Source organism: Diabrotica virgifera, chromosome 4 (genome assembly GCF_917563875.1).
Source record: "Diabrotica virgifera virgifera chromosome 4, PGI_DIABVI_V3a".
In the NCBI taxonomy this organism is placed as follows: Eukaryota; Metazoa; Arthropoda; class Insecta; order Coleoptera; family Chrysomelidae; genus Diabrotica; species Diabrotica virgifera.
In genome coordinates this window covers 223,672,885-223,697,788 of record NC_065446.1, presented here as the reverse complement: position 1 = coordinate 223,697,788, position 24,904 = coordinate 223,672,885, and the positions used below count along the sequence as shown (strand labels likewise).

At 33.0% G+C, this 24,904-nt stretch overlaps 4 protein-coding genes across 4 annotated transcripts; 1 reads left to right on the top strand and 3 right to left on the bottom strand.

Annotated features, from left to right (window-relative positions):
* Positions 1 to 3,218: 3,218 nt before the first annotated feature.
* Positions 3,219 to 6,545, bottom strand: LOC126884091 (uncharacterized). Its single transcript, XM_050649877.1, has 2 exons — positions 3,478 to 6,545; positions 3,219 to 3,393 (listed from the first exon to the last, which is right to left on the bottom strand). Exon 1 carries the CDS (start codon positions 6,299 to 6,301, stop codon positions 4,778 to 4,780), a length of 1,524 nt encoding a protein of 507 aa, XP_050505834.1. The 5' UTR covers positions 6,302 to 6,545; the 3' UTR covers positions 3,219 to 3,393; positions 3,478 to 4,777.
* A 773-nt stretch (positions 6,546 to 7,318) lies between these two features.
* Positions 7,319 to 10,602, bottom strand: LOC126884092 (uncharacterized). Its single transcript, XM_050649878.1, has 2 exons — positions 7,536 to 10,602; positions 7,319 to 7,451 (listed from the first exon to the last, which is right to left on the bottom strand). The coding sequence occupies exon 1, from the start codon at positions 10,357 to 10,359 to the stop codon at positions 8,836 to 8,838; it is 1,524 nt and encodes a 507-aa protein (XP_050505835.1). The 5' UTR covers positions 10,360 to 10,602; the 3' UTR covers positions 7,319 to 7,451; positions 7,536 to 8,835.
* Positions 10,478 to 12,178, bottom strand: LOC126883812 (uncharacterized). The gene is made up of 3 exons (XM_050649482.1): positions 11,594 to 12,178; positions 10,521 to 11,509; positions 10,478 to 10,489 (listed from the first exon to the last, which is right to left on the bottom strand). The coding sequence occupies exons 2-3, from the start codon at positions 11,316 to 11,318 to the stop codon at positions 10,478 to 10,480; spliced, it is 810 nt and encodes a 269-aa protein (XP_050505439.1). The 5' UTR covers positions 11,319 to 11,509; positions 11,594 to 12,178.
* A 3,101-nt stretch (positions 12,179 to 15,279) lies between these two features.
* LOC126884094 (uncharacterized) lies at positions 15,280 to 18,531 on the top strand. Its single transcript, XM_050649879.1, has 2 exons — positions 15,280 to 18,313; positions 18,400 to 18,531. The coding sequence occupies exon 1, from the start codon at positions 15,490 to 15,492 to the stop codon at positions 17,011 to 17,013; it is 1,524 nt and encodes a 507-aa protein (XP_050505836.1). The 5' UTR covers positions 15,280 to 15,489; the 3' UTR covers positions 17,014 to 18,313; positions 18,400 to 18,531.
* Positions 18,532 to 24,904: the final 6,373 nt, after the last annotated feature.

Sequence of the window (24,904 nt, the reverse complement as noted above, 5' to 3'; positions counted from 1 at the left end):
AACGCCATCTATCGACAATTCTAAAAAATGTCTCGAATAAAAGTTGCTTATTTTAACATAAGAAATTTAAGTCTGTAATAAAAACAGGGGGTTTCTATTTAAGATTTTAAAGTTACCCCCCACCCCACCTCCAGGGGATGGAATGGGGGATCGTGTTTGGAGTCATTAAATAGATTCTTAAAGATTATTGAAAATGTGTTTTTCGGTTTTTCGATCCGATGTTTAGTTCGCTAGATATTCGACTGTTCCACTACTTTTGGGACACTCTGTATATGAAGGCACCCTCACGTTTAATGGTAGTTGTCTATTGCGATATTATTTTCGTTGTCAGGTGTTCGTTTGATGGTCATTCACTTCGTTTTTTTTTTCGTTAATCTTAAGTTACTTTTGCGTGATTGACTATCAATTTCCTTGAACGGTTCCATTAGTTGTTGCTTGATATAATATACATACAGTAAGTCGTACTGATTTGGTCCAGATAAAACTTGGAGAAGCCCTTACTACTCTACATCCCATCTACTCTAACATACCCCAAGCAAGTGTAATTTGGCCCACACTATAACTCCTTTTTACAGCAGACATGCCAATTTCAGATTATACAACAATTGAAACAAATGATGAAGACACTGTCCCAATGAACTGTCACGAAAATCCAAACTCTGTACCTTCGGATTCTTTTATCGTTTTTTTATTTGGGTCGCATCGTAAGAAATCAAAGGTATAAACTGCTCCAAATTATAATCGAAGTCATAATCAATAGCAAAAGGGGACCATGAAGAAGCCGCAACTCTTGGCTTAAAAACCTACGACAATGTGAACGAATATGACCTCCATAGAAAAGATTAAATGGGCAAATGTAATGGTCAACGTCCTTAAGAGGAAAGGCGCAAAATGTCGCCTGTCAAAATTTTCAACGTGTTTTAAATGTATTCATTTTTTTCGAATCCTGAGAAAGCTCAGAAATATTTTTGAAAAATTTAGACGCAGAATGAAAGATTACATTATTACTGAGAGCCGAAAGTCCCTGAAAACTTCTATAATGTTTATTTTAGTAAGTTACAGGGGTGAAAATAAAAAATAAAATTAAGTATGATTTTTAATTGCAAATATTTCATTAAAAAGAAACTTTTTATTTATTTTAAGGGACTTTCAGCCCTCGGTAATAACGTAGTCTTTCATTCTGCCTTTAAATTTTTCAAAAATACTTATTAGTTTTCTCATGATCCGAAAAAAATGAATACATTTAAAACACATTGAAAATTTTGAAAGGCGACATATATTATAGAAAGGGTACTGGTTCATGAATCAAAAATCACCCCTTAGTCTAGAACGACAAACTGTTTATCTACAAATGTGTACTAAAACCCATATGGATGGATGTATGGAATCTAAATCTGGGAAACTATCAGCGAAACAAACCTAAACAAAATTCAGAGCTTTCAATTAAAGGCAACTCTGCGAAGCTATTTGGTACATTTCCAAGAGTACTCTACATATGGAACTCCAAGTCCAAACCGTCAACGAAGAAATTATTTCTCTGTGTTTCAAGTACAATCTCTTTCTCTCCTGTCGTTTCCCCATTACTGAGGATCGTGATTTCTTCCAATATTCCTAACAATGTTTCTCCATTGGTCTCTATCTTCAGCTGCTCTAAGAGCTTCGCAGAATGAGTTTCCAGCTGAATGCTTTATTTGGTCAGACCATCTAGTTGGTGATCGTCCTCTTGATCTTCTCTCCGAAACGTTTCCAGAAACCATTAATCTCTCCAAACTGTCGTCACCTCTGCGAACCACGTGACCAAAGAATTGCAGAATTCGTTGCAGACATATTGTGGACAGCCTTTTTTTAATATTGAGTTGGTTTAGAATGGAAACGTTTGTCCTATGAGCTGTCCAAGGTATGCGCAGCATTCTTCTCCAGCACCACATCTCAAAGGCATCAATTTTTTGGCGCTCGCATGCGCGAAGAGTCCAAGTCTCTGCTTCGTATAGAAATATTGAGAATACAAGGGCATTCACCAGTCTCATCTTGATATTTTGAGAGAGAGATCTGTCTTTCCAAAGTTTAGTTAGGCGACTCATCGCATTTTTTGCCAAAACAATACGTCTCCGAACTTATGCTTCACAGTTACCATCGTTAGTTATACTAGACCCGAGATAGACAAAGGTGTTTACTATCTGGTATTCCTGTAGTATGTTAGTCAGTTGAATAGTGTCAAATCGGTCGACCACCATTATTTTTGTCTTAGCTTTATTGATTTTCAGACCAATATTATTGCTTTCGTACTCAACTCTTCGCAGAAGATCAAACATTTCTTGCTCATTTGCTGCTATAAATGTAGTGTCATCAGCAAATTTTAAATTGGAGATTTTTCTACCAGCTACTGTCACTCCACCGGCCCATCTTTCTAAAATCATCCTCATAACATGTTCACCATAAATGTTAAATAAGTCAGGTGACAACACGCATCCTTGTCTAACACCTCTCTCGGTCTTGAATCGGTTTGAGAACTTCTGATCTAGTCGTACTGTCGCTATATTAGACTGGTACAGATTTTTAATAAGTGTCACCAGGTGCATTGGTGCGCCCATTTCTATTAAAATTGACCACAGATTTATCCAGCTTACACAATCAAATGCCTTTTGGTAGTCAACGAAGAATATAATCATGGGTACTTGAAATTCTCTAGACTTTTCAATGAGTTGTCTCAAGTTCAGGATTTGTTCCCTTGTACCTTTACCCTTTACAAACCCCGCTTGTTCCTGAGGTATTTGGTAATGTAGATAGGTTTTTAATCTGTTTTTGATGATATGTAACAAGATTTTCCTAGTATGTGTTATTAGTGACAGTGTGCGGTAGTTTTCACATCTGGTAGTAGTTCCTTTTTTGTGTAGTGGGATATAAATTGAGGTACACCAATCAGATGGCCATTTTCCTGAATTATAAACAGCGACACAGATAGAATGGATGATATGTAATCCTTTGTTACCTAGTAACTGTAGTATTCCACATGGTATTGAATCAATGCCTGGGGGTTTATTTCTCTTTAGTGATTTAATTGCATCTTTGACTTCAGCGAGTAAGACAGTAGGTTCTCTAGGGTAGTCAGAAGGCCACTGATTTTCTGCTTATACCTCGTTATTTTTATATAGCTCGCCACAGTAGTTTCGCCATGTTTCCAATATTTCATCAGTATCGGTCTTTAAATTACCTTAAACTAAAAGGGAGGTTCCCTAGGTTGGCTGTATACCATATAGTTAAAAAACTCTAACAAGAAGTAAAACCACTTCTATGTAAATTGGTATATTTATTAAAACTTAAAAATCCCAATGGATTGAATAAAAATGTCCAATTCAGAACGTTTTCAGACCTATCGGTCCATCATCAGTGAATCTACAATAAAATAAGTAATCCCACTATTAGAATTGAAAGATGGTTGAAATTTTTAAAAACTAAAAATGTGGTTAGATTACTTACGTGCATACTTGCTAAACAGCCCCAGAACCAAACAATGGTTGAATTTAAAATTCAATTTACATTATTTAAAAATAATATTAAACAGGCTAAACGCCGATGTTACAGGATATTGCCTATGGGAACATGGTGAAACCCTACCAAAACCTCAATCAACCATCTTAGGCCAACTTTGACTATAAAGTGACACTAATGTCTAAGGAACTGTTTGAAGTGACATTGACAGTAGAGAAAAAGGTAGTCGATTTTCAATGTTAATTAACCAAAAGGTCATGACCCACAACAAATGATAAAGATTTTAATATCTGAAAATGTCTAACATTTTAAATCTATTGGTTATTGAAAAGAAATTGTGATATACAAAATTAATTTAGAATATAAGATTATTTATATTGACTGTATACCATAACATTAGATTGATCAAATTGATAGAAAGAAAGTAAGCTGCTGTCAATAAAGATAAAAAGATAAAAATAGATGAAGGTGAGAAAAGAGAAAAATCAATATTAGTTGGAAAGTTATTGTACAAAATGAATAAATTGGTAGGCAATTTAATCTAGTCTATATTGTATTGGTGGTTGTATATGTAAAAGGAAAATATTGTTATTTAAAAATGCAAGTTTTTGTAAATAATGGATTTGAGTTAGGATACAGTCAAATAATTAAAAGTGTGTAATATGTGAATGAAAAAGAATTGTAATTATTATGAGATGGTTTATTTTTTTAATTTTATTTCAAAAGTTTTGAGAGAATTCTTGTGACAAAGTGTTGGTATGGGAAATTAGAGATAAAGTAATGTATGATTATAGCTGTTAAGTCCAGTTGATACAAAAATGAAATTAAAATGAAAATAATATTGAAAGTGTACTGAATAAAATAAAACCAAAGTAAGAAAAAGAATATAGATATAATTTAATTGTAATGATAATGGATCTGAATGTGAGAACTGAAATCAAGTGAATGGATGTTAGTTGGAGAGGTAAAAGTTTTCTTGGAAAAGGTCAAAGACAAAAAGCAGAGGGCTCTGGTGTAAGGTATAAAGACAAGAATTTTAAGGGAAAGAGAGGGATAAAGAAAAGATGAGGTGTGGAATTAAACTGAACGAAGTAATGAAATGAAAAAGAAGTAAAAAGATAGTAGGGTGAATTAATGAGGTGATGGTTAATAGGGTTCAATAGTTAATAATGTTATTCGGGTAAAGGAGTTTGGAAGCAGTGAAGGAAAGAGGAAATTTTGAAAAAGAAGAGAGAGTAAGTTGAAAGAGAAAGAATAGGATAAAAAGAGGAAGTTGAAAAAATAGGAATTATGAGAATAATTGGCGGTGAATGGGGACAAAGTTGCGGTTAAGGGATGTTTGTCTATTGACACAGTTGGGACTCTTCTTCATGTCCTTGCCAATCTCCAAATCTTCGTATAAGTCTAAACGGAGTGTATTGTTTTGTTGAATATTGTGTATCAACTGGACACCTTCAGGAATCTTAAGTTCATGTTTATTGACTTTTAAATGGTGTGAAAAGGCAGAAGTGGTATCTCTCTTGCTGTGTTCAGCAGATCGGGTAGAAAGGGATCTGTAAGTTCTGCCGATGTAGGTGGCATCACAATCTGAACAAGAGAGTCTGTATACCCCACTCCGGTTCATATAATGGATAGGATCTTTGGTATTAGTTAAACTTTTGCTGAGAGTGTTATTAACTTTGAAAGATATTTTTATGTTGTCACAAGAATTTGAAATGATATGTTTGACTCTTTCAGATAATTTGGAGTTATTGAATGGTAAGGAGGCATAGATGGGAGTAGTTGTGGATGATGTAGAGAAAGCGGATTGTTGTAGTAATTTGAGTTCTCTTTTTTGTTGAAGTTTAGTGATAATGTCTGGGTCATAACCATTGTTGACTGCAATCTGTTTGATAATATTCAACTCTTTGTTGAATTCAGTTACGGATAAAGGAATAGAGTTTAATCTATGTATAAAACTGCGAAAAGCAGAGAGTTTATATGATAAAGGGTGATTAGAAGTAGAATGGATAACATGATCTGTCTGTGTTGGTTTACGGTAGATACCAAAGTTGAAGTGGTCATGTAGTCTGGTAATAGATAAATCCAGAAAGTTAATGGAGTTAGAAGATTCTAGTTCCATGGTAAAGGTGATATTAGGATGGATTTGATTTATTTTGTGAAGTAAGTTGTGAGCTGAATCAGAGTTACCAGAAATGAGGACTAAAATGTCATCAACATAACGGAACCAGTGTAAGATCTCTGGATTTTTTATGATATAGTTGGATTCTAAGTGATCCATAAAAACATCAGCTAAGAAAGGTGATAAGCAACTACCCATTGCTAAACCGTCAGGTTGTTGATAAAAGTTGTTATTAAAAACAAAGTAATCTTGAGATAGACAAATTTTGAGAATGTTTATAATAGACGAAGTGGTGGTGGAAGTGACAGAATTATTTAAGAGGAGTGAATTAACCAGACTAATCGATTCATTTTTTGGTACTGAAGTAAATAAATTGCTAACATCAAAAGAAAGCATGACAATATTTGGATTAAGATTGACAAGTTGAAGTTTTTCAACTAATTGGCGAGAATTCAAAACAGTAAACTGTGGGGTAAAGTTAATAAAGTTTTTAATGGTGTTAAGAATGAATTTAGATAAAATAGAAACTGGAGTGTTAATGAAGCTGACAACGGGACGAATAGGAATGTCAACTTTGTGTATCTTTGGTAAACCGTATAACCTGGGGGTGAGTGGATTTGATGGAATTTTAGTATATGGTGCTTCAAATTCAGAAAAGAATTCAGTAAATTGCTTTAAGTTGGTTTTCATCTTCGAAACAAAAGATTTAGAGGGATCAACAGGAAGCAAAGTAAAGTTATTGTTGTCTAGGAAAGAGGTGACTTTGTCAATGTATAATTGTTGGTCTAAAATAACAAGGCAGTTACCCTTATCTGCTTTGCCGAAGATGAGGTGGTGGTTTTGGATCTTATTTTTGATAGATTTGAGTGTGGAGAGAAGGGATTTAGACTTATTATATGAGAAATTGGGAAAAGAGAGAGATGAAGAAGTTTGTGTAGAGTAGAAGGGGAACTGATGTTGGTAAGAGAGGAGTTATTGTTGGAAAGAAGTTTAGTTTTGAATTTGTTGATAGTTTGGATGCAAGAGTTTCTGATTGAAGTTTTTTGTGTGAGTGAAATGGAAAGATTCTGAATAACCATGTCGGTCTCTATGGAAAGACTCTCAAGATCTTTGATAGATAAATTGCTAGGAATGGAGTGTTTGAGGCCGAGGTTTAAGAGTTTTAATTCGTCATCAGAAAATTGGACATTTGAGAGATTTTTGATTCTTGGGTGGAATCGAAAATTGGAATAATTTTTATTACGAGAAGCTTTTTGTTGATCAAGTCTAATCTTATTGTTGATTAAGTGTTTTAATTTATTATTGACTCTATTAAATTTAACTGAATGTGAATGATCTACCTTATCCTGAACGTCTGACATAAAAGAATTAAGATTAATAAATTGTAAAGTTTCAAGTAGAGAATCATATGTTACCTTTAGCTTACATTCTATGTAGTTGAGTTTACTGTAATGTTTACAAATCTCTTTCTTCATGAGTTTAATCTGCATGGAGGTCCTGATGTTAGGATGTACATTATTGGATGTTCTAACTCTACAAAATGTTGGGAAGACTTTATGATGTAAACATCTTGAAATGAACCATATGTCCAGCTTTATGTTGCTCCGTTGTGTGGCTAATCGCAAGTATTGTAGCGCCAAGTTGACCATACTGTCATATATAAACTAAAAGGGAGGTTCCCTAGGTTGGCTGTATACCATATAGTTAAAAAACTCTAACAAGAAGTAAAACCACTTCTATGTAAATTGGTATATTTATTAAAACTTAAAAATCCCAATGGATTGAATAAAAATGTCCAATTCAGAACGTTTTCAGACCTATCGGTCCATCATCAGTGAATCTACAATAAAATAAGTAATCCCACTATTAGAATTGAAAGATGGTTGAAATTTTTAAAAGCTAAAAATGTGGTTAGATTACTTACGTGCATACTTGCTAAACAGCCCCAGAACCAAACAATGGTTGAATTTAAAATTCAATTTACATTATTTAAAAATAATATTAAACAGGCTAAACGCCGATGTTACAGGATATTGCCTATGGGAACATGGTGAAACCCTACCAAAACCTCAATCAACCATCTTAGGCCAACTTTGACTATAAAGTGACACTAATGTCTAAGGAACTGTTTGAAGTGACATTGACAGTAGAGAAAAAGGTAGTCGATTTTCAATGTTAATTAACCAAAAGGTCATGACCCACAACAAATGATAAAGATTTTAATATCTGAAAATGTCTAACATTTTAAATCTATTGGTTATTGAAAAGAAATTGTGATATACAAAATTAATTTAGAATATAAGATTATTTATATTGACTGTATACCATAACATTAGATTGATCAAATTGATAGAAAGAAAGTAAGCTGCTGTCAATAAAGATAAAAAGATAAAAATAGATGAAGGTGAGAAAAGAGAAAAATCAATATTAGTTGGAAAGTTATTGTACAAAATGAATAAATTGGTAGGCAATTTAATCTAGTCTATATTGTATTGGTGGTTGTATATGTAAAAGGAAAATATTGTTATTTAAAAATGCAAGTTTTTGTAAATAATGGATTTGAGTTAGGATACAGTCAAATAATTAAAAGTGTGTAATATGTGAATGAAAAAGAATTGTAATTATTATGAGATGGTTTATTTTTTTAATTTTATTTCAAAAGTTTTGAGAGAATTCTTGTGACAAAGTGTTGGTATGGGAAATTAGAGATAAAGTAATGTATGATTATAGCTGTTAAGTCCAGTTGATACAAAAATGAAATTAAAATGAAAATAATATTGAAAGTGTACTGAATAAAATAAAACCAAAGTAAGAAAAAGAATATAGATATAATTTAATTGTAATGATAATGGATCTGAATGTGAGAACTGAAATCAAGTGAATGGATGTTAGTTGGAGAGGTAAAAGTTTTCTTGGAAAAGGTCAAAGACAAAAAGCAGAGGGCTGTGGTGTAAGGTATAAAGACAAGAATTTTAAGGGAAAGAGAGGGATAAAGAAAAGATGAGGTGTGGAATTAAACTGAACGAAGTAATGAAATGAAAAAGAAGTAAAAAGATAGTAGGGTGAATTAATGAGGTGATGGTTAATAGGGTTCAATAGTTAATAATGTTATTCGGGTAAAGGAGTTTGGAAGCAGTGAAGGAAAGAGGAAATTTTGAAAAAGAAGAGAGAGTAAGTTGAAAGAGAAAGAATAGGATAAAAAGAGGAAGTTGAAAAAATAGGAATTATGAGAATAATTGGCGGTGAATGGGGACAAAGTTGCGGTTAAGGGATGTTTGTCTATTGACACAGTTGGGACTCTTCTTCATGTCCTTGCCAATCTCCAAATCTTCGTATAAGTCTAAACGGAGTGTATTGTTTTGTTGAATATTGTGTATCAACTGGACACCTTCAGGAATCTTAAGTTCATGTTTATTGACTTTTAAATGGTGTGAAAAGGCAGAAGTGGTATCTCTCTTGCTGTGTTCAGCAGATCGGGTAGAAAGGGATCTGTAAGTTCTGCCGATGTAGGTGGCATCACAATCTGAACAAGAGAGTCTGTATACCCCACTCCGGTTCATATAATGGATAGGATCTTTGGTATTAGTTAAACTTTTGCTGAGAGTGTTATTAACTTTGAAAGATATTTTTATGTTGTCACAAGAATTTGAAATGATATGTTTGACTCTTTCAGATAATTTGGAGTTATTGAATGGTAAGGAGGCATAGATGGGAGTAGTTGTGGATGATGTAGAGAAAGCGGATTGTTGTAGTAATTTGAGTTCTCTTTTTTGTTGAAGTTTAGTGATAATGTCTGGGTCATAACCATTGTTGACTGCAATCTGTTTGATAATATTCAACTCTTTGTTGAATTCAGTTACGGATAAAGGAATAGAGTTTAATCTATGTATAAAACTGCGAAAAGCAGAGAGTTTATATGATAAAGGGTGATTAGAAGTAGAATGGATAACATGATCTGTCTGTGTTGGTTTACGGTAGATACCAAAGTTGAAGTGGTCATGTAGTCTGGTAATAGATAAATCCAGAAAGTTAATGGAGTTAGAAGATTCTAGTTCCATGGTAAAGGTGATATTAGGATGGATTTGATTTATTTTGTGAAGTAAGTTGTGAGCTGAATCAGAGTTACCAGAAATGAGGACTAAAATGTCATCAACATAACGGAACCAGTGTAAGATCTCTGGATTTTTTATGATATAGTTGGATTCTAAGTGATCCATAAAAACATCAGCTAAGAAAGGTGATAAGCAACTACCCATTGCTAAACCGTCAGGTTGTTGATAAAAGTTGTTATTAAAAACAAAGTAATCTTGAGATAGACAAATTTTGAGAATGTTTATAATAGACGAAGTGGTGGTGGAAGTGACAGAATTATTTAAGAGGAGTGAATTAACCAGACTAATCGATTCATTTTTTGGTACTGAAGTAAATAAATTGCTAACATCAAAAGAAAGCATGACAATATTTGGATTAAGATTGACAAGTTGAAGTTTTTCAACTAATTGGCGAGAATTCAAAACAGTAAACTGTGGGGTAAAGTTAATAAAGTTTTTAATGGTGTTAAGAATGAATTTAGATAAAATAGAAACTGGAGTGTTAATGAAGCTGACAACGGGACGAATAGGAATGTCAACTTTGTGTATCTTTGGTAAACCGTATAACCTGGGGGTGAGTGGATTTGATGGAATTTTAGTATATGGTGCTTCAAATTCAGAAAAGAATTCAGTAAATTGCTTTAAGTTGGTTTTCATCTTCGAAACAAAAGATTTAGAGGGATCAACAGGAAGCAAAGTAAAGTTATTGTTGTCTAGGAAAGAGGTGACTTTGTCAATGTATAATTGTTGGTCTAAAATAACAAGGCAGTTACCCTTATCTGCTTTGCTGAAGATGAGGTGGTGGTTTTGGATCTTACTTTTGATAGATTTGAGTGTGGAGAGAAGGGATTTAGACTTATTATATGAGAAATTGGGAAAAGAGAGAGATGAAGAAGTTTGTGTAGAGTAGAAGGGGAACTGATGTTGGTAAGAGAGGAGTTATTGTTGGAAAGAAGTTTAGTTTTGAATTTGTTGATAGTTTGGATGCAAGAGTTTCTGATTGAAGTTTTTTGTGTGAGTGAAATGGAAAGATTCTGAATAACCATGTCGGTCTCTATGGAAAGACTCTCAAGATCTTTGATAGATAAATTGCTAGGAATGGAGTGTTTGAGGCCGAGGTTTAAGAGTTTTAATTCGTCATCAGAAAATTGGACATTTGAGAGATTTTTGATTCTTGGGTGGAATCGAAAATTGGAATAATTTTTATTACGAGAAGCTTTTTGTTGATCAAGTCTAATCTTATTGTTGATTAAGTGTTTTAATTTATTATTGACTCTATTAAATTTAACTGAATGTGAATGATCTACCTTATCCTGAACGTCTGACATAAAAGAATTAAGATTAATAAATTGTAAAGTTTCAAGTAGAGAATCATATGTTACCTTTAGCTTACATTCTATGTAGTTGAGTTTACTGTAATGTTTACAAATCTCTTTCTTCATGAGTTTAATCTGCATGGAGGTCCTGATGTTAGGATGTACATTATTGGATGTTCTAACTCTACAAAATGTTGGGAAGACTTTATGATGTAAACATCTTGAAATGAACCATATGTCCAGCTTTATGTTGCTCCGTTGTGTGGCTAATCGCAAGTATTGTAGCGCCAAGTTGACCATACTGTCATATATAAACTAAAAGGGAGGTTCCCTAGGTTGGCTGTATACCATATAGTTAAAAAACTCTAACAAGAAGTAAAACCACTTCTATGTAAATTGGTATATTTATTAAAACTTAAAAATCCCAATGGATTGAATAAAAATGTCCAATTCAGAACGTTTTCAGACCTATCGGTCCATCATCAGTGAATCTACAATAAAATAAGTAATCCCACTATTAGAATTGAAAGATGGTTGAAATTTTTAAAAGCTAAAAATGTGGTTAGATTACTTACGTGCATACTTGCTAAACAGCCCCAGAACCAAACAATGGTTGAATTTAAAATTCAATTTACATTATTTAAAAATAATATTAAACAGGCTAAACGCCGATGTTACAGGATATTGCCTATGGGAACATGGTGAAACCCTACCAAAACCTCAATCAACCATCTTAGGCCAACTTTGACTATAAAGTGACACTAATGTCTAAGGAACTGTTTGAAGTGACATTGACAGTAGAGAAAAAGGTAGTCGATTTTCAATGTTAATTAACCAAAAGGTCATGACCCACAACAAATGATAAAGATTTTAATATCTGAAAATGTCTAACATTTTAAATCTATTGGTTATTGAAAAGAAATTGTGATATACAAAATTAATTTAGAATATAAGATTATTTATATTGACTGTATACCATAACATTAGATTGATCAAATTGATAGAAAGAAAGTAAGCTGCTGTCAATAAAGATAAAAAGATAAAAATAGATGAAGGTGAGAAAAGAGAAAAATCAATATTAGTTGGAAAGTTATTGTACAAAATGAATAAATTGGTAGGCAATTTAATCTAGTCTATATTGTATTGGTGGTTGTATATGTAAAAGGAAAATAGTGTTATTTAAAAATGCAAGTTTTTGTAAATAATGGATTTGAGTTAGGATACAGTCAAATAATTAAAAGTGTGTAATATGTGAATGAAAAAGAATTGTAATTATTATGAGATGGTTTATTTTTTTAATTTTATTTCAAAAGTTTTGAGAGAATTCTTGTGACAAAGTGTTGGTATGGGAAATTAGAGATAAAGTAATGTATGATTATAGCTGTTAAGTCCAGTTGATACAAAAATGAAATTAAAATGAAAATAATATTGAAAGTGTACTGAATAAAATAAAACCAAAGTAAGAAAAAGAATATAGATATAATTTAATTGTAATGATAATGGATCTGAATGTGAGAACTGAAATCAAGTGAATGGATGTTAGTTGGAGAGGTAAAAGTTTTCTTGGAAAAGGTCAAAGACAAAAAGCAGAGGGCTGTGGTGTAAGGTATAAAGACAAGAATTTTAAGGGAAAGAGAGGGATAAAGAAAAGATGAGGTGTGGAATTAAACTGAACGAAGTAATGAAATGAAAAAGAAGTAAAAAGATAGTAGGGTGAATTAATGAGGTGATGGTTAATAGGGTTCAATAGTTAATAATGTTATTCGGGTAAAGGAGTTTGGAAGCAGTGAAGGAAAGAGGAAATTTTGAAAAAGAAGAGAGAGTAAGTTGAAAGAGAAAGAATAGGATAAAAAGAGGAAGTTGAAAAAATAGGAATTATGAGAATAATTGGCGGTGAATGGGGACAAAGTTGCGGTTAAGGGATGTTTGTCTATTGACACAGTTGGGACTCTTCTTCATGTCCTTGCCAATCTCCAAATCTTCGTATAAGTCTAAACGGAGTGTATTGTTTTGTTGAATATTGTGTATCAACTGGACACCTTCAGGAATCTTAAGTTCATGTTTATTGACTTTTAAATGGTGTGAAAAGGCAGAAGTGGTATCTCTCTTGCTGTGTTCAGCAGATCGGGTAGAAAGGGATCTGTAAGTTCTGCCGATGTAGGTGGCATCACAATCTGAACAAGAGAGTCTGTATACCCCACTCCGGTTCATATAATGGATAGGATCTTTGGTATTAGTTAAACTTTTGCTGAGAGTGTTATTAACTTTGAAAGATATTTTTATGTTGTCACAAGAATTTGAAATGATATGTTTGACTCTTTCAGATAATTTGGAGTTATTGAATGGTAAGGAGGCATAGATGGGAGTAGTTGTGGATGATGTAGAGAAAGCGGATTGTTGTAGTAATTTGAGTTCTCTTTTTTGTTGAAGTTTAGTGATAATGTCTGGGTCATAACCATTGTTGACTGCAATCTGTTTGATAATATTCAACTCTTTGTTGAATTCAGTTACGGATAAAGGAATAGAGTTTAATCTATGTATAAAACTGCGAAAAGCAGAGAGTTTATATGATAAAGGGTGATTAGAAGTAGAATGGATAACATGATCTGTCTGTGTTGGTTTACGGTAGATACCAAAGTTGAAGTGGTCATGTAGTCTGGTAATAGATAAATCCAGAAAGTTAATGGAGTTAGAAGATTCTAGTTCCATGGTAAAGGTGATATTAGGATGGATTTGATTTATTTTGTGAAGTAAGTTGTGAGCTGAATCAGAGTTACCAGAAATGAGGACTAAAATGTCATCAACATAACGGAACCAGTGTAAGATCTCGCCAATTGAACCCTCTATACTCTGGGTATAGAGATTTTTGAAGAGAAGAACTGAATAAAGATGGGTAAAATAAATGATAAGAGATTTAAGACAAAAGAAGAGGGGCTTAGCTCAGAAGGAAAAAGAATCAAAAGGGCAGAGAGACACTAAATCTCAAGTATGAGTATTCGGGCTAGCTTCCATACACCGAATATTGGCTTTAGAGATATAAGAAGAAAATTTGGTAATGAAATGATAGTAACTAGGAAGAAAATGAGACTATTAATACAAAAATGAAAGGAAAATAGATAAGAATGCTAGAGATAAAATAATATCGAGTTACAACAAAGAAAGAAGAAGAAAAAAGGGCGCCAACTCGAACGAACAACTCGGCTCTCAGAACCAAGAAGTTGGACAGGTTCGAGATTTTGAAGTAACGAACAACATGAACTCTATGACACTGGTTACAACTACCTGAAATACAAAATACTAAATACTGATCTTGTCTTGCTATGTTATATACTGGTAATACAGACTGAAATAAAACACCTACCTTAATACATACAAATATATTAATAATAAATATTAAATAATAACACTTTACATATAACGCAACGTAATAGCAGTGATAGTGGATGGAGAAAAGATAAAATAGGACCGCAAAGGCCACTCAACAAGCAATTATCCACTATCACTGGCCAAGCAAAAGTATTAAAATCAAAATCCAAATCAAAAGTCCGTTGGAATAGCAAAAAGGTCTATATAAATGAGTTGGTCAGTGACTCTTTATATATTATACAAAAAAAAAACCTACTAGACGTATTCCCTATTTTAAAATCCGCGACAAAATTTTACAACCCGATTCCCTATTAAATTTTAAGATACAATTATTTATGATTATTAAACAAGACCTGATTTTATTTATTTTAACTAACTCCTACTTATACTGAATCAAAAAGAAAAAAAAACAACAACCTAAAACCCTATCTATCACGAAAATATATGTACTCTTCCTAATCGTATGCATACGAAAAGTTTACAATGTAGCAAATATATCTTACCCAAAAGTAAATACAGAAAAAGTAAATAAACTTAGCTTTTACACAACAGCCGGTTAAAAGTAGGGTTGCAAGTCCATAGAGATGAATTCTTTTGGCACGCTAACGCTGGTTGGCTGCTGTGGTGAGTAAGTCCTACTGCAAGGTCCTGGGTGAAGATGCTGGTTGTAATAAAATCCGGTATGGTGTATTATCCAACAAAAACAGCCCACTCTAGGGATAAACCATCACAGAGTGGCTAGCAATCTAACTAGGTAGTACATAATCAACGTGATAGAGTCACGTTGTGTGACTAAATAACTAAGTTACGGGATTGAAACAAGGCAGGCACGCCTTGTTTCATCTCTATACAAACTTCTACACAAACTTCTTCATCTCTCTCTTTTCCCAATTTCTCATATAATAAGTCTAAATCCCTTCTCTCCACACTCAAATCTATCAAAAATAAGATCCAAAACCACCACCTCATCTTCAGCAAAGCAGATAAGGGTAACTGCCTTGTTATTTTAGACCAACAATTATACATTGACAAAGTCACCTCTTTCCTAGACAACAATAACTTTACTTTGCTTCCTGTTGATCCCTCTAAATCTTTTGTTTCGAAGATGAAAACCAACTTAAAGCAATTTACTGAATTCTTTTCTGAATTTGAAGCACCATATACTAAAATTCCATCAAATCCACTCACCCCCAGGTTATACGGTTTACCAAAGATACACAAAGTTGACATTCCTATTCGTCCCGTTGTCAGCTTCATTAACACTCCAGTTTCTATTTTATCTAAATTCATTCTTAACACCATTAAAAACTTTATTAACTTTACCCCACAGTTTACTGTTTTGAATTCTCGCCAATTAGTTGAAAAACTTCAACTTGTCAATCTTAATCCAAATATTGTCATGCTTTCTTTTGATGTTAGCAATTTATTTACTTCAGTACCAAAAAATGAATCGATTAGTCTGGTTAATTCACTCCTCTTAAATAATTCTGTCACTTCCACCACCAATTCGTCTATTATAAACATTCTCAAAATTTGTCTATCTCAAGATTACTTTGTTTTTAATAACAACTTTTATCAACAACCTGACGGTTTAGCAATGGGTAGTTGCTTATCACCTTTCTTAGCTGATGTTTTTATGGATCACTTAGAATCCAACTATATCATAAAAAATCCAGAGATCTTACACTGGTTCCGTTATGTTGATGACATTTTAGTCCTCATTTCTGGTAACTCTGATTCAGCTCACAACTTACTTCACAAAATAAATCAAATCCATCCTAATATCACCTTTACCATGGAACTAGAATCTTCTAACTCCATTAACTTTCTGGATTTATCTATTACCAGACTACATGACCACTTCAACTTTGGTATCTACCGTAAACCAACACAGACAGATCATGTTATCCATTCTACTTCTAATCACCCTTTATCATATAAACTCTCTGCTTTTCGCAGTTTTATACATAGATTAAACTCTATTCCTTTATCCGTAACTGAATTCAACAAAGAGTTGAATATTATCAAACAGATTGCAGTCAACAATGGTTATGACCCAGACATTATCACTAAACTTCAACAAAAAAGAGAACTCAAATTACTACAACAATCCGCTTTCTCTACATCATCCACAACTACTCCCATTTATGCCTCCTTACCATTCAATAACTCCAAATTATCTGAAAGAGTCAAACATATCATTTCAAATTCTTGTGACAACATAAAAATATCTTTCAAAGTTAATAACACTCTCAGCAAAAGTTTAACTAATACCAAAGATCCTATCCATTATATGAACCGGAGTGGGGTATACAGACTCTCTTGTTCAGATTGTGATGCCACCTACATCGGCAGAACTTACAGATCCCTTTCTACCCGATCTGCTGAACACAGCAAGAGAGATACCACTTCTGCCTTTTCACACCATTTAAAAGTCAATAAACATGAACTTAAGATTCCTGAAGGTGTCCAGTTGATACACAATATTCAACAAAACAATACACTCCGTTTAGACTTATACGAAGATTTGGAGATTGGCAAGGACATGAAGAAGAGTCCCAACTGTGTCAATAGACAAACATCCCTTAACCGCAACTTTGTCCCCATTCACCGCCAATTATTCTCATAATTCCTATTTTTTCAACTTCCTCTTTTTATCCTATTCTTTCTCTTTCAACTTACTCTCTCTTCTTTTTCAAAATTTCCTCTTTCCTTCACTGCTTCCAAACTCCTTTACCCGAATAACATTATTAACTATTGAACCCTATTAACCATCACCTCATTAATTCACCCTACTATCTTTTTACTTCTTTTTCATTTCATTACTTCGTTCAGTTTAATTCCACACCTCATCTTTTCTTTATCCCTCTCTTTCCCTTAAAATTCTTGTCTTTATACCTTACACCACAGCCCTCTGCTTTTTGTCTTTGACCTTTTCCAAGAAAACTTTTACCTCTCCAACTAACATCCATTCACTTGATTTCAGTTCTCACATTCAGATCCATTATCATTACAATTAAATTATATCTATATTCTTTTTCTTACTTTGGTTTTATTTTATTCAGTACACTTTCAATATTATTTTCATTTTAATTTCATTTTTGTATCAACTGAACTTAACAGCTATAATCATACATTACTTTATCTCTAATTTCCCATACCAACACTTTGTCACAAGAATTCTCTCAAAACTTTTGAAATAAAATTAAAAAAATAAACCATCTCATAATAATTACAATTCTTTTTCATTCACATATTACACACTTTTAATTATTTGACTGTATCCTAACTCAAATCCATTATTTACAAAAACTTGCATTTTTAAATAACAATATTTTCCTTTTACATATACAACCACCAATACAATATAGACTAGATTAAATTGCCTACCAATTTATTCATTTTGTACAATAACTTTCCAACTAATATTGATTTTTCTCTTTTCTCACCTTCATCTATTTTTATCTTTTTATCTTTATTGACAGCAGCTTACTTTCTTTCTATCAATTTGATCAATCTAATGTTATGGTATACAGTCAATATAAATAATCTTATATTCTAAATTAATTTTGTATATCACAATTTCTTTTCAATAACCAATAGATTTAAAATGTTAGACATTTTCAGATATTAAAATCTTTATCATTTGTTGTGGGTCATGACCTTTTGGTTAATTAACATTGAAAATCGACTACCTTTTTCTCTACTGTCAATGTCACTTCAAACAATTCCTTAGACATTAGTGTCACTTTATAGTCAAAGTTGGCCTAAGATGGTTGATTGAGGTTTTGGTAGGGTTTCACCATGTTCCCATAGGCAATATCCTGTAACATCGGCGTTTAGCCTGTTTAATATTATTTTTAAATAATGTAAATTGAATTTTAAATTCAACCATTGTTTGGTTCTGGGGCTGTTTAGCAAGTATGCACGTAAGTAATCTAACCACATTTTTAGCTTTTAAAAAAATTTCAACCATCTTTCAATTCTAATAGTGGGATTACTTATTTTATTGTAGATTCACTGATGATGGACCGATAGGTCTGAAAACGTTCTGAATTGGACATTTTTATTCAATCCATTGGGATTTTTAAGTTTTAATAAATATACCAATTTACATAGAAGTGGTTTTACTTCTTGTTAGAGTTTTTTAAATTACCTTCCTTATCTATTACAGACCACGTTTGAGGTTTAAATTCTCTGGTAAGGAGTTTGATCTTCTGGAATAAGTCCCTCGGTTCATTTCGACAGCCATGTTCCTCTATATCTCTGCATATTTGAGAGATGTAATCAGCTTTATCTTTGCGGCACTGTTTTCTGATTTCTCTCGATAACGCTCTGTATTCATCGTTTGTTCCGTATCTACTTTTATGTTCTTTTCTGCGTTGAATCACAGTCCACGTATTATCGGATATCCATGGCTTACGGCCAGTGGAAACCGCTGCCTCACAGTCTTTTGCTGCCTCGATTACCTTACCTTTGAGATAGATCCAAGTGCTCTCAGGGCCACTATCTACTTGGTCTAAAGAAAGAGCATCTTTTAGGTTTTGTTGGAAGTCATTGATTTTTGATGGACTTAGAGACATGACTTTTCTCTGGGGTGTTCTTTTGGGGACTTTGAAGCGAAGTAGAACGTTCAATACCAGGAGTTGATGATCGTTTCCACAGTCTGCGTCAGGATATGTTTTACAGTTGATGGACGACGACTTCCATCTTGATCGTATTAGGATGTAGTCTATTTGATTCCTTGTTCCTCCATCTGGGCTGCGCCATGTGTATAATCTCCGTGGATGATGTTGATATAACGTGTTTGTAATTGTAAGATGTTGTTCTACACAGAACTCCACTAGACGGTCGCCATTCTCATTTCTCTGTCCCAGTCCATTTTTGCCCAGCACTCCTTCAATATTTTCATTAGATGACCCCACTTTGGCGTTAAAATCTCCTAAAATTATGACGAGTTCACGATTCGGAATAGCGCGAACAGTTTCTTCTAGACGACCATAGAACCTGTTGATGTCTTCTTCTTGTGAAGCTGTTGTAGGAGCGTATGCCTGGACAAGGTGTAGGGTATTGGTGGATATTCTAATTTTAAGGGATATTATTCTGTCATCAATAGTATTATATCCAATTACGCAGTCGTTAAGTTTAGAGGGTACAATTATTGCTACTCCATTTGTACTTTTGTTATCTGGGCCTGAAAAATAGACGACGTTGCCAGCAGTTGTTTTAAAATGCCCTTTTCCTCTCCAGTGAGTTTCTGAGAGTCGCAGTACCGAAATATTGTGGTCTGCCATTTCTTTTTCAATTATGTGTAACTTTCCAGGGTTTTGGATCAGTCCCTGGATGTTCCATGTACCAACTCTCTGACATTTTCTTAAATTAAATGAAAATTTGGATTCAGTCGCACAATTTCTGCCAGGTGCCTGGTCCCTCACACCTTGGCAGCCGGTAGCAAATTTCACACCATCCGACCCGGAACCGAGATGGCGCCGAGCGTGAGTCGGGTCGCTACACATTCCATCTTCACTTACCAAAATTGTCACCCTTATGGGAAGAAATTCTCTTGGGAAAATAGTGCAGTGGTTTCCCTTTGCCTTCTGCACCGCTGTATATGTGCCGTTTCTTTGGCTATCATTCTCGCCGCATGGTCAGTTTTGTAACAGCCAGCTGCCACTGTCCAACCTATCACCATGTCTGGCTACACTCACTTAGTTTAGCCTGCAGACCAATGCAGTTGCCCGGGATGTGGCACGTGGAGCCATAAGTGAGAGTTGAGTGCCTTATGAGGACCAGTTATCAAAAACAATCTCCCGTCTATGACGTTTGATGTGGTCGTTCCAATAAAAGGTGCTACCTCTATAACACACTCGTACACCCCAAGTACACTCAAGTATAATAATAGACTGCAAAATCACCTAATCATATTGTCGACAATTTCCTAACACCCCTACAGAACAGAAGACTAAAACGAGCAGACACTCTTGACCTCAACACTAGAAAACTAAACTTAAACATAAAATTAATACACTTATTATTGTACTCTAAGGTATTCACCAATGTGGGAATACTGTCTATGTTACTTTCTAATAGTCACATGAATTTTTTATTGTTTTTTGTAAAATAGCTAGCAATAAAATGCAGTGTCGGAAAGTTGGTCGAGAACACTTTGTCGACGGAAAATTAGTCGACAACATTTGGTCGACAAACAATTGGTCGAATGCACAACTCATCGAATGTACAATTCGTCGACGAACATTTGATCGAATGGATTTTTCGTCGACAAACTGTTATTTATCTTTAGGATGAAGGGATTAATGGTGACAATCGACGGATTATTGGTTTTTATTTTGTTAAGATTTTTTAAAATTTTCTCCTTTAGTATAAAATGTTGATAAGTATCAATTTAAAAGTACATACAGTGAGCACGTAAAGGTTGGAATAAATTCATTTACTCGAGAATGGACGATTTTGGAAAAAAATCCCAAAACAGGCCAATTTTTATTTTTAAATTGTGACTTTTTGACATATGTATCATACTAGTGACGTCACCCATCTGGGCGTGATGACGTCATCTTAAAAATTTTTAAATGAGAATAGGGGTCGTCTGATAGCTCATCTGAAAGGTAATTTAATTCTCTATTCAGTAATATAAACATTAACATATTTATTTATACAGTGTGTCCAAAAAAAATTTTTTTTAATTAAATTGATTGACATAAAAAGAAGAATGTGTGTAATTTATTTAACTCACAATACATTTTACTGCTATCAGAAAACAGGAAATAATGTTTATGTGACAAATAAATATTGTTTTTTGCTTAAATTCAATATCAAAGCCGCCACCCACCTTCCTCTGGACAGTTTGAACATTTAGTTTAAGCGAAAAGCATTGAATATTTTTCAAATAAACATTTTTTTCTGGTTTCTGAGAGCAGTAAAATGTATTTTGGATTAAATAAATTACATGCATTCTTCTTTTTGTCAATAAATTAAATTAAAAAATGTTTTCTTGGACACCCTGTATAAACAATTATGTAAATGTTTATATTACTGAATAGAGAATTAAATTACCTTTCAAATGAGCTATAACACGACCCCTATTCCCATTTAAAAAAATCATCGATGACGTCATCACGCCCAGATGGATGACGTCACAAGTATGATATGTATGCCAAAAAATCGTAATTTTAAAATAAAAATTGACCTGTTTCGGGATTTTTTTCCAAAATTGTTCATTCTCGAGAAAATGAATTTATTCCAACCTTTACGTGCTCACTGTATAAATAGGCCAGGAACCGAAGCTTTTTACCTCGCCATTTTTACAGAATGGATCGATTTGCTTGAAAATTTGAGAATTAGTAGTGGATAGTCCAAGGATCAAAATCTATATTATGATGCCGAAAGGCGCTTTTACCATGGGGGTGGTTGCCACCCCATCTCGAGGGTGGAAATTTTTTATTATATTTTGACCGCAAAAGTTGATAAAAACATTCATTCTAAGCAAAAAATATTCTATACATTTTTTTGATCAAATTAATAGTTCTCGATTTATTAGCTAACGAAAGTGATAATTTTGTATAGAGAAAATCAATGTTTTTCGATATACTGCTTTACGATTCACTCAATTTTTGCCGAAGAAAAAAGTTTTTTTAACCAAGTTCTTGAGAATTAAATAATCTACAATTTTATATTGAAACATTTTTTCCTATGTCTGATGCTAATCTTTCTATTCTGAAGAAAATGGCGTTTTTTACCAAACTACAAAAACTCGTTTTTCGCTTTTAACTCCAGCTTTTTTAAAACTAATCATTTTAAGCCAGTCAAATTTCTAGAATTTATTAAAAATACATAAATAAATAAGAATAAATGAGGCCTATGACTAAAAACTCCGCTAACTTAGAATATTATGCTTCCAATTGGATTTCTCCTTTTTTTTTCAAAAAAATATATTGATTTCTTAACCGTAACTTTTTTATTTTTTATACTGGAAAGTTTGCTAAAAGAAAATTTTGTAGGTTTTTACAAGATCTATAAGCTTATTAATATTAAATATTTTTAAAGTCCTCAGTCTCAAAAAGGGGTGACTTTGAAAGAGTTGGTAAAGGTGGATTTTGCATGTTATTACAAGATTTAATTGTCAATAGCTCACTCAATTTTTGCCGCAAAAATTTTTTTTTAAAACCTCGTTGGGAATTAAATAGGCTATAATTTCATATTTAAACATTTTTTAGTATCTCTGATGCTAATCTTGCTATTCTGAAGAAAATATATTTTTTTAAAACAAAAATTTGTTATTGGCTTTTACCTCCATTTTTTAAAAACTAATCATTCTAAGCCGGAAAAACTTTTAGAACCTATTAATAATACATCAATAAAAAAGACCGAATAAGGTCAATGACTAACTTTAATTAGGGTGCTGATTAGGGGATTGCTTGCGATCACTTTTTCGCTGAAAAAAATAGGGACTGACATTCTTTTCATTTTGTCACTTAATTTTTGAGCTAGACGCTTTTTTATTTCTGAAAATAGATATTTTCAAGTACTTTAAATTAGTTTAAACAATTTGTCCTCGAAAAATGCATAGTTTTCCCGTCTTTTGAATTTGAAACTGCAATATTTAGCATTTGACGAAGAAGAGATAACATATTATAAAGTATGGCTCGATTACTATTGGTCTTAAAGAAAAAACGGTTTTGTTTATTTTTTCAAAATGTACATTTTTGTTAGGTAAAGTTCTTTTGATAAAAGAAAACTTTTGGAGTTATTAGCAGAAAACTTATTAAAAACATTGATTTTTTCGATATAAAACTAACACTTTGGATAGAGAATAAATCGAAAACTATCAATTTTATCAAAAAAATGTATAGAACGTTTTTTGTTTAAACTAAATGTTTTTACTAACTTTTGCTATTAAAATATAATAAAAAATTTCCACCCCCGAGATTGGGTGGCAACCACCCCCATGGTAAAAGCGCCTTTCGGCATGACATAGATTTTGATTCTTGGACTGTCCACTACTTATTCTCAAATTTTCAAGCAAATCGATCCATTCTGTAAAAATTGCGAGGTTTTGTCCTATCTGAAGCTTCATTACTTGGAATAAAACTGATATCCTTATCTGTGATTACAACCCAAATCATTAAGCCACACAAAGAGGTAGGGCAATAAACCCACTAGAGCTATAGAAATGCTTTACTACAACATTTTAAAGGATAAGTCAAATTTGACTTGTCCGGAAATGCTCCGTTCGCAAGTGCGCCGACAACAAAAAGAAGAACGGTACAACATTACTAATTAAAATATCGGTTTATATTTGCTGCCTACTCTCCTACCGCAGCCAATTTTTTCATTCAATTTAAAAATATTTAAGATTTAGAAAAAAAAAATTAACAAAACCCAAAAAAAATAAATTTGGATAAGTATGTATAATACAATATTTCAGTTAAGAGGAAACAGTAGCGATCAACAGGTAGCAAAAACGCGTTCCAAGATTGCGGCTGTAATTTTGAATATTTTTTCGAGATATTCGGCACACCTACACGTAATATAATAAAGAATGGCGGTACAGAGCCCAATTTGAAAAATATAATAACATGTGGAAATTACTCTGTAATTAAATACAATATTAAAAAAAGGAGCCTGTACCGCCATTAAGAAGAACAAAAAAATACACTTTCTTCAAATAAACTTTTTTATCCGATGCCTAGATTTTGTGTCATTTTGGAACTACTAAAATTTTTTATTTCGTTAGTAGTTCCAAAATGACACAAAATCTAGGCATCGGATAAAAAGTTTATTTGAAGAAAGTGTATTTTTTTGTTCTTCTTAATGGCGGTACAGGCTCGTTTTTTTAATATTGTATTTAAGTACAGAGTAATTTCCACATATTAACATATTTTTCAAATTGGGCTCTGTACCGCCATTCTTTATTCTATTACGAATACGTGTGCCAAATATCTCGAAAAAATATTCAAAATTATAGCCGCAATCTTGTAACGCGTTTTGGCTACCTGTTGATCGCTACTGTATCACCTTAACAAAATAAAAACCGGGAGACCGATCCTGCATCGATAACTACATATAATGTTGTATTCAATGTGGGCTCCGAATATTTTTAATATTACCAAAGTTTAATGTAAGTTATAAATTGTGAATCTCAGTGATATATCGAAATAAATTGTAAGTGTACAAACTCTTTACATAATATCCAGTAAAATTAGCATTAAAGTCAGCAAATTGCAATTATTTGTTATTGTTGTCAATACACAAATCCAGTTTTACCAGCAAAATAACCGCTTTTAGTAAAGACCGATATACCTGTTTTAGCAGGTGTACAGGGTCGGACTTACTTTTCACTTAATGTTTATCGAAATGAATTCAAACATGGAATCCCACAACAGTTCTACAATACAAGACCTTCTTTATGTGCCGTCTTCTACCGAAGGTTGGCGACCATCAAACGATAGGTTTCTCTGTTTTGTGCCGCATGTATTATGTTCGCAGCTTCTGGTATTTGAAAC